At 40.1% G+C, this 16,641-nt stretch overlaps 1 protein-coding gene across 3 annotated transcripts in view; it reads right to left on the reverse strand.

Moving 5' to 3' along the window:
- APOO (apolipoprotein O) overlaps window positions 1–16,641 on the reverse strand; it is a 68,060-nt gene that overhangs the window by 23,272 nt on the left and 28,147 nt on the right. For all 3 annotated transcript variants that reach the window (XM_014867889.3, XM_070503064.1, XM_070503063.1), the window contains exons 5-7: window positions 13,881–13,976; window positions 8,040–8,131; window positions 4,648–4,728 (exon numbers count right to left, since the gene is read on the reverse strand). In XM_014867889.3, the coding sequence (XP_014723375.1) occupies window positions 4,648–4,728; window positions 8,040–8,131; window positions 13,881–13,976 (269 nt within the window). The remainder of the gene's footprint in view (window positions 1–4,647; window positions 4,729–8,039; window positions 8,132–13,880; window positions 13,977–16,641) is intronic.

Genomic DNA, 16,641 nt, shown 5'->3' on the forward strand with positions numbered 1-16,641 from the left:
TGGTAGGCGTCCCACATATAAAGTAGAGGAAGATGGGCACGGATGTTAGCTCAGGGCCATTCTTTCTCAGCGAAAGGAGAAAGATTGGCAGCAGTTAGCTCAGGGCTAATCTTCCTCAAAAAAAAAAGTCAGTAGTTTTGGATGGAGAGAGAGGACTGTGATTGGGGTGGGCTACATGGAGGGGCTTCTGGAGCGGCTCGCAAAGTTCTATTTTTTAGCCCTAGATGATGGTTACAAGGGTGATTCCCTTATAATACTTCACTCACCTATAAAAAAATTAATTAATTAAAAAAGTTGAAGGAAAGCACATTATTGGGGCAACCGGGGAAATCTGAATATGAACTGTATACTAGGTAATGTTTATGTAAATAATAAAATGTTAACTTTCTTGAGTATAACGGTACTGTGATTATATCAGCACATGTCCATGTTCTTTGGAAATATATGCTGAATTAGATATGGGTAGAAAGCCCAATAACACCTACAACTAATTCTCAAATGGTTCAGAAAAATAAAATACACGTGTGTGTGAGCACCTGCGCATGTGTAAAAAGATGAACAAGGCAAACGCAGCAAAATGTTAATTGGTGAATCTAAGTGAAGGGTATATTCATTCTACTATTCCTGCAGCTGTTCTGTAGTTTTGAAATTTTTTCAAAATGAAAATTGGGGAATAACATAAAACCACATACACATACACACACACACCCCCACACACAATGAAAAACTGTTTTAAAGCCAACAGACTGGCAAAAAAATGGAAACAACCACTCTGGAAAACTAACTGGCATCATCTAGTAAAAGTGATATGCAGACCCTATGAACCAGGAATCTCAGACTAGAAAAACTCTTAATAAACCATGACACATGTACAAAAATGCTCACAGCTGGGTGTGAGCTAATCTACCATAACAACCATATATATATATCACTAATATACAGTAACAACAATATACTGAAAACCACCCAACCCACCATCAACATGAGTATTTTCCCACAAAGAAATATTCTATGGTAATGAAAATGAATAAACTGCAGCCATACATACCCCATAAATACAATGTTAAGGGAACAAAACAAGTTACAAAATAATACATATAGTAAGACTCCATATAGATAAACTCTATATATTTATTTATACATATTGATATATTTATATTATAAAGGCAAAAAACAGGCAAGCTCAACTACAATGGTCTAGAATATATTCATATGTGGTTAAACTAAAAGAAAAACAAGGGAATGAAAACACAAAATTCTGGATAGTGATTCCCTTTGGGTCTCAAGACAAAGGGGCTTACGGAGACCTCGGAAGGTATTGGTAATTTCCTATTTTTTTTTTTAAGATTTTTTATTTTTCCTTTTTCTCCCCAAAGCCCCCTGGTGCATAGTTGTATATTTCATTGTGGGTCCTTCTACTTGTGGTACGTGGGACGCTGCCTCAGCGTGGTTTGATGAGCAGTGCCATGTCCACACCCAGGATTCGAACCAACGAAACACTGGGCCGCCTGCAGCGGAGCACGCGAACTTAACCATTCGGCCACGGGGCCAGCCCCGGTAATTTCCTATTTTTAAAGGTGGATGGTTGATTGGTATATATGTGGTCATTATATTGTTGGATTTTAAATTGTGTGTGTGTATAAAATATGTTCTTTTATCTCAAAAAAAAACCCAAACGCTAGACCACACTATGATGACAATATTTCTGGACACATCCATCTTTGCTTCACAGTTCTGACAGAGTTCATTTTTTTTTTTGAGGAAGACCAGCCCTAAGCTAACATCTGCTGCCAATCCTCCTCTTTTTTGCTGAGGAAGACTGGCCCTGAGCTAACATCCATGCCCATCTCCCTCTACTTTATATGTGGGACACCTACCACAGCATGGCTTGCCAAGTGGTGCCATGTCCGCACCCAGGATCTGAACTGGTGAACCCCAGGGCGCCGAAGTGGAACGTGTGCACTTAACCGCCGCACCACCGGGCCAGCCCCAACAGAGTTTATTTTAGCTGAAGCACATAAATTCCTCTTAACTGACCAATGACAATGACAGAACTGAAAGACTACCTCATCCAAATTTTACTGGTAGAAGGCTCAGTGCAAACATTTAGAATTAATTCCTAAAAGGGAAAAGGGATGTGGCAGAGCAGAAAAATGCCACAGGCTTATTTAGGGTCTTTGAGAGTAATATAGCTCCATGGGAAATAACATGATTGAGAACTGAGCCATCATTCACACCACTTAAAATTTCAGGGCCCAGGGGCTGGCCCCATTGCTGAGTGGTTAAGTTTGTGCGCTCCGCTTCGGCGGCCCAGGGTTTCGCCGGTTCGGATCCTGGGTGCAGACATGGCACCGCTCATCAGGCCATGCTGAGGCGGCATCCCACATGCCACAACTAGAGGGACCCACAGCTAAAAATATACAACTATGTACCAGGGGGCTTTGGAGAGAAAAAGGTAAAATAAAATCTTTTTAAAAAAAAAATTCAGGGCCCAGTTGTAAACACAATGTCCACAAATTTCTGACTATTTACAACCAACCAAAACCATGTACATCTGTTACATCATTATAGTACAAACAATTTATGAATTAGATTGCACCTAACTGAGACTGGTAATTGAAGCCTGACTTGAAAATCAACTTCCAAACAAGCTAAGAAACAAACAAAAATCTCCTTCATGAAGTGTCCCCCAATTCCCTTTAAAGAGACAGCTCCTGGGCCCAAAAAGATTTCTGTTCCAGGGCAGCTTAAGTCTTTGTTCTCATTAACAAAACAAAAGCAAAAAAAAAATGCTGAAACCCAAAAAATCCAACAAGAAGGGGGTAGGAGAATCCATAAAAAACAATGGCATTTCACTATCAAATAATTCCTGAAATCTAAGCATATCAGATCCTGAATTAATAGAGCCTTCTGCTATTTTTCATTTAAAGTTTGTGCTAAATGTTTAAGTAGTCAACGTCGATTTTATTACCCTCTATTGAGAACAGACAGCTGTCAGGAAAATTATGCTTTGAGAGTAAACAAATGAAAGAACACTAAGTTCTCGATGACTGTGAAGAGGGCAAGGGCATAGAAGACCAGAGAAAGAAATACAGACCAACCATGAGCTAATTAGACATCTTTACTACTTCACTCCCCAAAGACTCACATATAAATTTGAGTAGCTTTAATATCTAATGTTTTCAAATTACCATAAAATGCTGGCCTGTTTAACTTGCATTCCAACCACAGTCCCGTTGCTTCTGCACTGAGCTGAACTCTCACAGCAGAGAAAGCTATTTCTGAGTGAGAGGCTCCGGGCGACCTCCCCACTGGCTTGGTGTGCAGGCGTCTGCCTGACACCACCATGAGCACTCAGGGGCTCCCAGGGGACGCCCCCCGCCCCCGGCTTTCATGTGCATTGGTCTGCACTGACACCACAGTGAGCACTCAGCTGAGGCTGAGTTTCACATTCCACATTTCTTTCTAGAGTTGTGTATAGTTTTCCTGACATTCTATTTCCTTTCCCATATAAAATTCAGTGTGGACTTAAGGAATTTTTTAAACAGGAAAGAAAGCTTCCAAAGAAAATGTCAGAGAAATGAAAATAAAACTATGAATGTTTATTCTTTAAAAGGGACTGCCAAAGGGCACTTGATATTAATATAGAATTTCCCACTCAAGAGCTAGTTTAAATAGGCTCGAGAGAAATTAATTCCTTTAGAAACCACCAGTAAAAAATTAAAGATTTCACTGAGAGATTATTTATGTAAATAATGAAGAGGGCTTATAATTTATTCTACACTGCTGCTTCCAAATTCTAGTTCAAAATTCTGGACTTTAATTTTGAAATAGTTATTTATATTTTTTAAAAGAGTATTCCGATTTGAGATGACAGGAGTCAAAATGAACTTCCTTCAATCTATGACGTAGAAGGTGTTACTATAAGAACGCTAATTCTTCCTCAGAGAGCTGTGCCTCTGAGTGCTTGGAGGCCTGATGTCCTGTTCTGTACTTATTCCTCCTTATCAGAGGAAAGAGAGAATGTTCCAGCAAACATGGGCAGCATCTGGTCAGCTGTGTGGCTGTGAGAGGAGATGAAAGATGATACCACCTTACAATTACACAACCTCCTCCCTCTGTTGCTCATCCACTAATCAGCACGTGGCCTGTAGCTGGTGGCTGCTCCCTAACATGCCATGGCTCACGTCTTTAACTAGGCCAAGAAGGCTAGGGGATGAACAGGTACAGTACTGCTAAAGGAAAGATTGGAGCTTATGATAAGTGAACTAGCAAGAGAAGGAATCTTGGTTATTTGTCTTTTGCCTGGGAGCATAGTATGTTCCCTTTGAAGCCAGTTTTGAGAAAACTTTCAGATAATATGGTACCCTTTGAGCAAATTATAAATATAATACTGTGGAAATTATGGTCTAAGACTGCGGTGGAAGGCATTTTACGGTCACCACTTATTCAGCTCTGCTGATAACAACCAAATGCACAGAAGTTCTATTGCTCCTCCAACAAAGGCCACTAGAGAATGTGAGCTAAAGGTGAAACAAAAAACAGAAAAAGCAAGATCAAGCAACAGTTTTATCAAGAATTTTACAAAACCCTAGAGAAACTACATATTTAAACCAAAAGGAAGATAATGAAAAAGATCTTTCTTACCTTTTGAAAGTTCTCCTTCCACAAATCTTCTACGACTATGTATCCTCGTAAACCCCAGTCATATAATTTCTCCCCACTGACCTTGAAACAAAATATAAAAGATCCATTGCTATTCCATACATGACTGGTAAGGAAGAGAATTTTCCTTTTTCTTGTTTCCAAAAGAACTGTATTAAAGCATATGACAACTACAGACATCTTGGGACACACACATTAAAACTGTGCAACATGAGCAAATAAAAAGATAGTAAGAATGATAGAATAAGAAAAAACAGTTTGGTTGTGTATAGTTATTGTTTAAAATAATTTGCCATAAATTACAGGTGCATATTTCAAACTTTCACAATTTCAGGGGAAAAAAATGTAGGAGATCATTGCTGATATGGGAAATTCCTGAAAATCAGACACAGAAAGAAGGCTTCCATCTAGCACATAACAGCCAAGCTGAAAACCAGTCATTCATTTTAGGGTCTTAGGTAAAAAATAGGTGAACCAATGAAGATGCTCTCAGTTTTCCCAGGTCCCCCAAAACATAAAGTCTTCGAGTTTCTACAGCGATTTTGTCTCCTGATCCAAAGTCCTTCCTACAACATCCCGAGAGGGAGGCCCCAGGGTGAGAGAATATTTTGGGGTCAGGGAGCTCACTAACTTAAACTACACTCGTCCACTTTTAGCTAGCTGGCTTTAATTGTTGGAAACATTTTTTTAAAGTATTGAGCTTTCTTTAAAGAATGCTTCCAGTAATTTGCATTTACTGGTTCTACTTACAACAAAGAATGTTGATTACTCTTCCACATGACAGTACTTCAAATTTCTGAAGGCAGTTATTATTCTTTTTAATTTTTTAATAATTTACTATGTAGAGCATTTTAGTTTATAAAGCACTTTCACATGAATTACCTGTATTTTATATAACAACCCAATATAAAGGAATATTCAGAAGCCAAGTGACTTATCTAAGGTCACAGTGCTAGTAAATCCAGTGGTCATTGCAACATGTTGGTTTCTTACAAGTTATATTCTTCCAGTTGTTCCAACTGCTCTTAAAATATGATATGATTCCTTGGACCCATCAGGAGACATATCAACCATTTACCATGTATATGGCACTATTCTCAGTGTTTTAAATTTCTGAGAGGAAAATAACATTCACCATCACTTTAAGGGTTTTCTTACAGTGCTGTTATCCAAACACTACTGAACAAAAACCAGAACGTAAGTGATTAAACGGCTTGTCCAAGGTCAGGGTATTCATTAAAAAAAAAATTGAAACTGTGAAATAGGAACTAAACGACACAAACAATATCAGAAAATCTCTTTCAATCACTAATGTTTTCTTTGTTTTACTGTGGAAAAATTACCATTTTAACCATTTTTAGGTGGCAGTAAGTACATTCACAATCTTCTGCAATCATGACCACTATCCATTTCCAGAACTTTTTCATCATCCCAAACAGATCACTAATGTTTTATATTTAGTGAAAATAAAGTTAGTTTTTTGCTCTGGGTTACTCTAGGTACAAAATAAGAGACAAACTCCTTCCTACTGACTTTAAAAATAAATTAGAATACAACTCAGGTTTGCATCCTATTATCTTGGTTGTGAAAACAAAAGATCTTTTGCAACACATGCTGCGACATATAAGATAAAAAAGACCTCTACTCAGGGGGTGGCCACATATGCTTCTCAATTAGCAGCCAAGCCCACCCTCCCCACCCTATCCATTTACTATTTAAACCATAACAGACTGAGATGATGTTTATTTTTAGCATCTTAGGGCAGGCAGACGTGATTCACTATTCCTGAGCTGGGGCTGAAGCAGGCAGAGGAACATTAGCTGTCTGCCTCCAGGACTGCTATAAACAATGTCAAGCCCATGCTAGGAAGATCTTACTGGCATTTGCCACCAAATCCATTAATTTCCCATGGCTGGAGCCACCGGACTCCCACCTACCAATGCAGCACAATCCAGGAATCTAGACTCAATCCTGTCACAAGGACTCAAGGGAGCTCAGTGTCACTCAGTCTGGCTCAGAGCCCACAGAGCCCAATTCTGGTGATAGCATTACTGCTCCTTCTAGAACTGAGTCTCTATGTGATACGGCAGTTCTGGCAACTAGGTCCCTGTCTTCAAAAGCTTTCCAGGACCTCAAAAACAAGAGTCTGGCCAGTTTTAAAGGGACTCTATGTCTACTGTCCCACTAAGTCCAGACACCACTGCCCCGAGGGAATCTAGTCTCCATCAGCGGTTCTCAAACATCATGAGCACTAAAATCCCCTGGAGGGCTTGGTAAAACACAGACTGCTGGCCCTTAATCCTCAGAGTGTCTGAGTCAGTAGGTCTTGTGTTAGGGCCTGAGAATTTGCATTTCTAACAAGATCCCAGGTGATCCTGAGGCTGCTGGTCCAGGGACCACACTTTGAGAGCTGCTGATCCAGATGTTAGGGATTGAATTGTGTCCCGCCCCCCAAATTCATATGCTGAAGCCCTAACCCACAATGTGACTGTATTTGGAGACAGGGCCTTTAAAGAGGTAATTAAGATTAAATGAGTTCATAAGGGTGGGGCTCTAATCCAAAACGACTGGTGTCATGAGGATGTGCTTGCACAGTGAAAAGGCCATGTGAGGACAGAGCGAGAAGGTGGCCATCTGCAAGCCAATGAGAGAGGCCTCAGGAGAAACCAAACCTGACACCTTCATCTTGGACTTCCAGCCTCCAGAACTGTGAAGAATAAATTTCTGTTGTGTAATAGAAACAGTCCATGTACACAGTCTGTGGTACTTTGTTATACAGCAGCTCAAGGAGACTAATACCTTAGCTTTACCCGTGTTGCCTGCAACTATGTTCTCCTACTTGCCAGGATGCCATCAAGCTGAGGCCTGAGGAGTAAGAAAGCAGCAGCCAACTGAGAGCCCCGAGAAGGGTGCTCCCAAGAGAGGTGACTGCACTTCTCAAAGTTCCCAGCAGGGAAAGCAAGGCTGGTGCCAGGACCAGGGAGAAGGCGTGAGGGCCACAGCACAACCTATGCCTGCAACTCCAAGGAGGAGAGACTGTGACCAGATCCGCCCAAACTGAGAATGATCCACAACTATCAGCTTTGGAATTTGAGTCTCTAGACTTCCACGTAAACATGCAAAAAAAGGCATTTTAAATTTTCTTTGACTAATATTCAAATGAGCATGAATTCTCTGAATACTGACATGATTGGAAGGAGGGCCAGAACTGAGGTCCATAGTGGAGAAAAATACTTACGTTTGTTGTAGTTCATCTATACACGCAAACAAATTTTAGTCTGGTGTTATAAAAACTGCAAGAAAAAATTAAGCAGTAAACTCATACATACATAAGCAAGAACAAGGGACATTCTAGTTTATTGGGTCTAACTTACCTGGACAAATACAATGGCTTGTTGTGGATAATAAAGAGAGGCAGCTAATCCCATGAAACCAGGTGGGTACACCAGCTTCTTTATTTTTGAACCTATTAAATAAAAGGTTGTGGACACCATCAGATGATTCATTATCTTCACCATCACAATTTCCCTTGTACATCTAACACTGAGTAAGACTTCTTTGCTCCTACATCGACAGAGAATGGGCTTAATAATATCATATGCACCAAAAAGGACCACCATATTTTCATAGCTTTAGTGAGATATAATTCACACAACTCATCCATTTAAAGTGTACAATTCAATGGCTTTTAGTATATTCATAGAGGTGTGCAACCATCACCACAATCAATTTTAGAACATTTTCATCACCCCAAAAAGAAACCCCACATCCATTAGCAGTTGCCCCTCAATTCCCCCATTATCCCCAGCCCTAGGAAACCCACCACTAATCTGCTTTCTATCTCTCTGGATTTGCCTACTCAGGACACTTCATATAAATGGAATTATATAATATGTGGTCCTTTGTGATTGGCTTCTTTCCTTAGCAAAATGCTTTCAAGAGAACCACCATTTCTAAGGGAGCTGAAAAAAAGATTGTTTTGAAAATAAAACCACACATTACCACACATTATTTTGGTTTCTAAGGTTTATGTTTTTAAGGTTATGTTTAGTAAACTTGCTTCCTATTTAAATACTGAACACAAGTATTCTTCTCTTCTCCTTTCTAATACTCCATAAAAATAACAGTAAAAGAATAAAATACAGAAAATAAACCCACAATGAAGAGAAAATGTGTAGAGGAGATACTAGCAGGTAAGAATGTCAACCAATTTTCAGAAAATGGAGAGTGGCTGGAAGCAAGAGGACACACAACCTTTAAATCCTGGGGAGGGGCTGCAGCAGAGCAGGGAGCAGAATGTCCCCAGCAACCCAGAGATGGCAGGGACTGTGGAGGAGGATTAGGCCACCAGGGATAAGGACAGGGACAAATGCAAGTCCTGTGCATGGACTAGGTGATCCTCTCCTTCCTCCAAGCCATCTCCGGGGACAACTGCCTGTGGCCAAGCAGTCTCTCCCGGCCAAATTTTAAAAAGGGGGGCCGGGTATCTCCAAAGAAATGCCAGGGATTTCTTGCTGAGAATCAACAGAGCTTGCGTGTGAGCGCGCACAGGTCAGTGCTCAAGAATACAGCCTTCCTCACGTAGGCACTGGGTGTAGGCACCTCCCATATAACGTCAGTTCCTGTCCAGCTCACCCTGAGGTAGAAGTTGCCTGCCAGCAAGCCCAGTCTGGGCACAAAAATTTCTTATTAGTATTTCAATCGCTTTGTTCTTAAACATGATTGGACAGCCAAGGATCACTAGTCGTTTAAAGAAAGCCTGAAACATAAAAGAGAAAGATCAAGACAAGCAAGAAGTAAAAAATGACCCCATAGGAAACAGAAGAACTTAAAAAGACAACTAAACCTGTTATTAAGTATCATTGAATCAATTCAAGATGCTACTAGATTAAAAGAAAAAAAGAGTTCCATGAAGAAGGAATGTTCAGAGAACAAAAGAAAGAGTTCTTGGAAACGACCAAAGTAAAAAAATTCAAGAATTCAATAAAATAATCAAGAAAATATAAGAGACATATAGGGTCATCTTAAATGACTCAATCATTAATTAATATGAGTTCAGGAAGGAAAAAGTATGAGTAAATTTTCAAAGAAACACAAGATAGATTATCTTCCTCCAGCTGGAGGCTACAAGCCACCAAAATGCCCAACCAAGGAATGAAAGCATCCATATGTAGTTAGAGATTAAGATTAAGAGACAATCCTCAAAGCTTCTAGGGACAAAAAAATGAATCACTTCAGAAGGAACAAGCATTCAGCCTGGCTATTGACTCTCATATCTTTAACGCCAGATGCTAGAAGACATGACCTTCAAAGTTTTGATGGAAACAAATTCTACACCCAACCAAACTATCACTTGGTATGAAGGCAGAAAGCAATTTTCTGATTTGCAAGGACTTGGAAAGTTTACCTCCAACACAGACTTTTTTTGAAAGTGACTTAAGCATGTAGTTCAACAACAAGGCAGAGCAAACCTAGGAGAAGACTACATGGAACCCAGGAAAAGGGGGTCAAACCCAAGAGAGCATGGAACCACATCCCAAGACAACAGCAGTGCTGAGGCTCAGTTCAGACTGAGAGAGGATGTGGAGCCCCGGAAAAAGGGGCATCAACAGAAAAGAGAGCAGGATGCAGAACTGGGAGAAACCTGAGAATGAGGTTAAGAGAATTGGAAGAGGGTAAAACATGAGAATGCACGTGGACTTGACACGAGAAATAGTCTCCCCTGAGAGAGGCACAGGGTTTTTGACATGGGATGTGTATAGATGCTAGTGCAATGTACGTTACTAATACTTACACAGTCAGAATAATCTAAGTGCCGTTTATGGTTTTAAACTTTAAACAGATAAATCCCCAAAGATGGAACCGGGGTTACAGAAGAGAATACAAATGTTACCAACCTAGACTATTAATAAATTAGGGTTTCTCTCCCTGTCTTATTGCCTTGACTGAAAGGATATAACCACTCTAGAAGAGAAAACCCTGTTACACTCCTGGGATCCCACCTGCACACCTGAAGCTCTAAGCAACGGGGCAGCTGACACACATGAGGACCAGGTGAAGAGCAGCAGAACTGCCAGCCAGGCATTTTTCACTCCTCTAGGGAAAGCTGATAAACAGCAGCTCTTGGGCCTCCAGGTCCCAGTGGTTCACACAATGAGCTGGGGGCCCCAGAACTTCAGGAAGGAAACACAACCCCCTGTCTCTGTCCCCATTTTCATGCCCACACCTCCGAAGAAGCCAGTGGTGTCGGCTGTAAGTTATCAGCACTGCCAGAGAGAAACACTGGCTGCCAGTGGTGGGGGAGCCACCAGAAGGCAATAATAGTGGGCAACAACCCCCCGCCACTCTGGAGTGGCCAGGCTGGGCCCACTTCCTCTGAATATCTATTCATTTCTCTTCCCAGAGAGGCGTCTCCTGTCACCACCAAAGTCATGGCCATCCTCATCAACTGAGGCAGCCTACCTTAGCAGATACACTCAAGAAACCCTACCATATGATTCAGCAATCCCTCTTTTGGGTATACACCCAAAGGAAGTGAAATCAGTATCTCAAAGAGCTATCTGCACTCCCACGTTCATTGCAGCATTAATCACAATAGCACAAATTAATCACAAAACACAGAAACAATCTAAGTGTCTGTCAATGGATGAAAGGATAAAGAAATTGTGCTCTCTCTATACAATGGAATATTATCCGGCCCTAAAAAAGGAGACCCTTCCATTGCAACAACATGGATGAATCTGGAAGACATTTTGCTAAGTGAAATAAGTCAAACACAGAAAGAAAAAAAAACTGCACAATCTCACTGACACGTGGAATCTAAAAAAGTCAAACACCTAGAAGCAGAAAGTAGAATGGTGATTACCAGGGCTGGGGGAGATGGAGAAATGTTGGTCAAAGGGTGCAAACCTGCAGTTACGTAGGATGAATAAGTCTAGAGATCTAATGGATAGCATGGTGACTATAGTTAATGACATTGTACTGAATACTGGAAATTTACTAAGGGAGTAGACTTCAGGTACTCTCATCACACACCCAAAAAGGTTACTATATGAGAAGATAGGTTAATTAGCTTGACTGTAGTAACCATTTCACTATGTACATGTATATCAAAACATCATGTTGTACACTTTAAATATATACAATTTTTATTAAAAAAATAAAATTAAAAACGTTAGACTGAAAAGAAAGAAAAAAAAAGAAACCCTACCAGAAGGGACCTTCTGAGCCCATCCTGCTGCTGCCAGCATAGAGGACCACCTATCTGGAGGGGCCTGCGACCCATTCCAGCCACTCATAAACCTAGCTACCATCCCACTCATCTTGCTTAGTGACCCCTGCGACGCTGTTCACCTCAGGCCCTTCTACCCCATTACCTATGGGAAAAGACCTGTCGTTGAGCACGTGTACTTTTTTGAAACAGAATTAAGCTTTCAAATTAATACTACCAAGTCCTCCCAGGAAAAGGAAAAAGAGAGAGGAACAAATAAACAAGCAAACAAAAAGAAAGGAATAGGACCCGCAGCAGTGGGTGTCCTCATGCTGCTCTTCTGCTCAGGAGAGCACAGTCCCCAAACCTCCTCAGGATGGTCACCCCAGTGAATGTCCGGGGGATAAACACTCGACAGTGTAGGAACATACACAGGCACACGCAGGGAGTTTTCTGTAGGGCTGCAAGACTCCCTCATGTGCTGCAACCATGGAGGCCGGGGGAGGGGGGAGCTCATCTCACTCGATTCTACATTCCCAGCTCCCTAACAGTAGCCAAGATTCCAACCCCCTGGCCGTGGGATCTTCATAAATTCCAAACTATCTAAATAAGACAGGAATGCTTTTCTGGACAGCTTTGCAGAAACAAGGGTGGAAAAGTTGGTTCAACTATTTCGCAAGTTGATTGGTAAAAATGAACTCTAAATTTAATTTTCATTATTCTGTACAAGATGGGAGGAGGGCACAGGAACTAGGACAGGAGTTCATTCCACAGGCTGGGGGACTGGCACCAGTGCAGCATTTTGCCAGATTCTAAAATAATGGTTAAGGCACACATAGAAAACATTTTTTAAATTGGAGGAATGGGACCAAATTAGTTTCTATAGTTATCTTTTATGGGGGTCTCATTACAGGGTTCATAAACTTTCTATTTTAGGAATTTTTGTAAAGTCTGAATTTTATAACAAACATTTATTTTACAATCAGTGAAACTTCAAGTAGTTCATAAAAAATTAATCTCATTATAGTGATATATTTTATCATCCTTTATTTCCTATAAATGTTTTGTAATCCAGTAGTGTAATGTAGCAATATTTTTAAGTTGACATTTGTTAGCTTTTAAGTGTTTTAAAAGTTTTGATATCATCACTGACTGAAGCTATGACACATCAAGAAATTAATAAAATCTTTATGAAATCACTCTTCTATTTACTGTGATTAATAGCCTGATCTTAATAGTAAAACATTAAGAAACAGTTTCTCAGGTGTGATAGACTTTGGTTAACAAAAGTTCACTCTGCACCAAAGAGCGACAGTAATTTGATCAAGTAAATGTGCCTATGAAGGATTATTTTATTGTTTTTGTTTTTGCTAAAGAAGATTCACCCTGAGCTAATATCTGTTGCCAATCTTTCTCTTTTTGTATGTGAGCTGCCATGACAGCATGGCCACTGACAGACAAGTGGTGTAGGTCCACGCCCAGGAACCGAACCCGAGCCACTGAAGCAGAGCACACCAAACTTAAACACTAGGTCACTGGGGCTGGCCACTAATTTCTTTTTTTAACCAAGAGTATACAATTTCGGGGCAGGCCTGGTGGTGTAGTGGTTAAGTTTGCGCACTCTGCTTCGGCAGCCTGGGGTCCGCAGGTTCGGATCCCAGGCGTGGACCTAGCGCCACTCATCAAGTCACGCTGCGGCAGCATCTCACACAAAATAGAGGAAGATTGGCCCAGATGTTAGCTCAGGGCCAATCTTCCTCACCAAAACAAACAAACAAACAAAAAGAGTATACAATTTCTTTCATTTTATTTTTTTAAAATTTCTATATATGCTTAAAATCAAATATACTGGAGAAAACAAGCATATCAATTATATACTAAGAAGGGCATATTCAGGAACCAAGTCATTATTTGGAAAACATAAATGAAAAAAAAGAACCAAATATGTATCTTCTCTCTCCCTTATGAGCTGTTTAAGAAAAAAAACCCACAAAATTTCACCTACCTCTAGCCAAAAGGAGTCCAACAATGCCAGCAAAACCAATAACACCAAGTCTTGGAAAAAATCCAGGAGGTGCATTTTGGAGATATTCATAGCTGTCTACAATAGAATCAGATCGGGAAACAATTCCATAAATTGCTCATTGAAAAACAAAACAAAACAAATCTTACATATAACTCGTGTATATATAGTATCAAATGCTTTTCAAATAATGTATTTTTTGCTTTCTGCTAATACACTTCTTTTCAACACGTTCTTTTTATGTGATGTATAAACATGATTTACTATTCACATAGCAAGTATCCAATTTTCAAACACTTTTGGTCTGACAACCTACTGACAATAATGTTAGCTTACTTTCATATTCCTGAAGACAACAGGTCTAAATCAACTATTTGCAAGGGGAGAAATACAAATACAGGGATCTCTTTCTATCCAAATTTGTTATCCAAACACAGAAATAGAATCGATTTGCATAAACTTTTGGACAGATCTGTTGCTATCTGAAGCTTTGCTGCTTGCTCTGTGAAATTCAGGAACCAGACACATTAAACTCAGGGAAAATAGTCTCCTTTGCCATCTGAACTCATTATTCGAACTCAAGAACAGAATAATTTTGGCTAATAAAGGAAACTCGTAGTGCAAGTATATATGGGAAATAATCATTGTTGATAGTGATAAGATAAACCAAAACAAATGCAACACGTGAGCCAGCTGCCATGCCTGAATACGCCTTACGACCTAATTGACACAATGCCTCCTCTCCACGGAGCCAATCCCATCAAATAAGAGCCAGTTGAAGTCTTACCTCCTCAAATAAGCCTTTCCTATGCTCACCAGCCCACACTTCTCTTCCTCCTCTAAAGTACCATCATATTCATTCTCTGTACCATCATTTGGCACCTAATCCTATAGCACCCTGTGTTTAATTATTCAGAGGTGTATTTTATGTCTCCTCAAGGAGAACATACACTCCTTGTATGGTGGAATGCTTAGACTTCTATGTTATTTTCCCTCAGTGGTAACAGTGGATGCTCATTCAACAGATAATTTATTAAAAACATTGCTAGGAGTTGATGGATACTGAACAAATTAACAAATGGATTTCAGCTAGATCATGACTTAAAAAGCCTTCATGCCTCTCTCTCAAGCCTATCTTCAGCACTCCCTATCTGCTTCCAGTTCCTGGCACATGCAACACTGAGTCACCCCTCCCAGCCTTGATCATGCTGCCCTCTCTGTGTGGAATGCCACCCAAGTCCCACTCCCACATTTTGGTGTGGCTAACTCTGTTCCTTCAAGATTCATTTCAGAATTCCTTCCCCAACTGCTCCCATCTCCCCAGTCCCTATTAAACTAGGCTCCTTCCGATATACTTTTGATAGTGGTCTGTGACTGTCTCTGTATTTGTGCTAGTATGAGTAATTTATTATATGCACTTCAGTGGTCATGACCGCTGTCTTAATCAGCCTCGACTGTCAATGCCTGCCACATTGGTGACTTAACAAATGTACGCTGAACTGAACTAATTAAAATACTGAATAATTCTCTCTCCCAGATAACACCAGACACATGCCAGTTTTCTTTTTCCTGGGTTATTTGACAAATGTGGCAATCATTTTAAATACTATTATAGGGCTTGTGCTGTTAGCACTAATTCCTGTCTGGTCTTTTACTTATTTTGCCTTTAACCTAGTTTTTACTTTCCATCTTCTTGCCTGAGTCATTGAGGCAATTTTCTACTTCCCTTTATTTTTGCCTACAGCACAGTGTTCTCAATTCTAGAAACGCACACAGAGCAGTTGATAGAAGGACACTCAAATGGCCTTGGTGAGCTGAGCTGAAGTGGGTAATTCACAAAGAAATGGGAAAGAAATTATGCTATAAGATTGCCTGAAGCCGAAGCCCAGCTTCTGCTAATGTGTCTTGGCTGTGATCAATGGGAAATGGGACTGACTGTGTTGGCAGACAACACCACAATTCATAAGGGAACGTTTCTTCTTAAGAGTGTTCGCAGTAACCACAAGTCCAAGAGAAGAAAAAAGCCTTATATTGTAAATAAGGCCTACTGCTATGAATCAATGGGACATGATAGGTGACAATGAAGAGACCTCCTCAGTCACACATGTACAGATAAAAGATGAGGAGTTCTTTAGTTTCCTCAGGTAAAAAATGAAGGCAATAAAGTACCTGTCAGAGTTGTTATGAGGAATACATAAATTAATATTTCTAAAGCACTTAGACTAGTACCTGGCACATAATAAGCACTAAATGTGTTTATTAAATTAATAAAATTAAGATATTACTTATTAACATACATGAATAATTTAACGAACTGGTAGGTTATTAATATGTCTGTCTTCAAATGAAAAATTTATTTATTTATCTCGTACTCTCAAGGGTATTAGCACATCAACATACTATGATGATTTTCGAAAAGAAATAAATTGTATTCACGTTTATTTTACTCCATCGTTGAAACAAACACTTGTAAAACTAAGAGTGTGATTTGCCCAGATGGCCAATAAGGGGAATGAAATATGATCACTGTCTATTAATTTACCAGTTCCTCACTGAGATTAGTCAGAGTAGAGACTGTGAACCCAGTTTATGAGTGCATGTGATAAGTGGATGTGAAAAAACACACCCAGGACAATAAAAACCAAATGAAAAAAAATGTAAGAGGCTGGCCCAGTGGCGCAGCAGTTAAGTTCGCACGTTCTGCTTCTCGGCGGCCCAGGGTTTGCCGGTTCGCATCCCAGGT

This window comes from Equus asinus, chromosome X, assembly GCF_041296235.1.
Source record: "Equus asinus isolate D_3611 breed Donkey chromosome X, EquAss-T2T_v2, whole genome shotgun sequence".
NCBI lineage: Eukaryota > Metazoa > Chordata > Mammalia > Perissodactyla > Equidae > Equus > Equus asinus.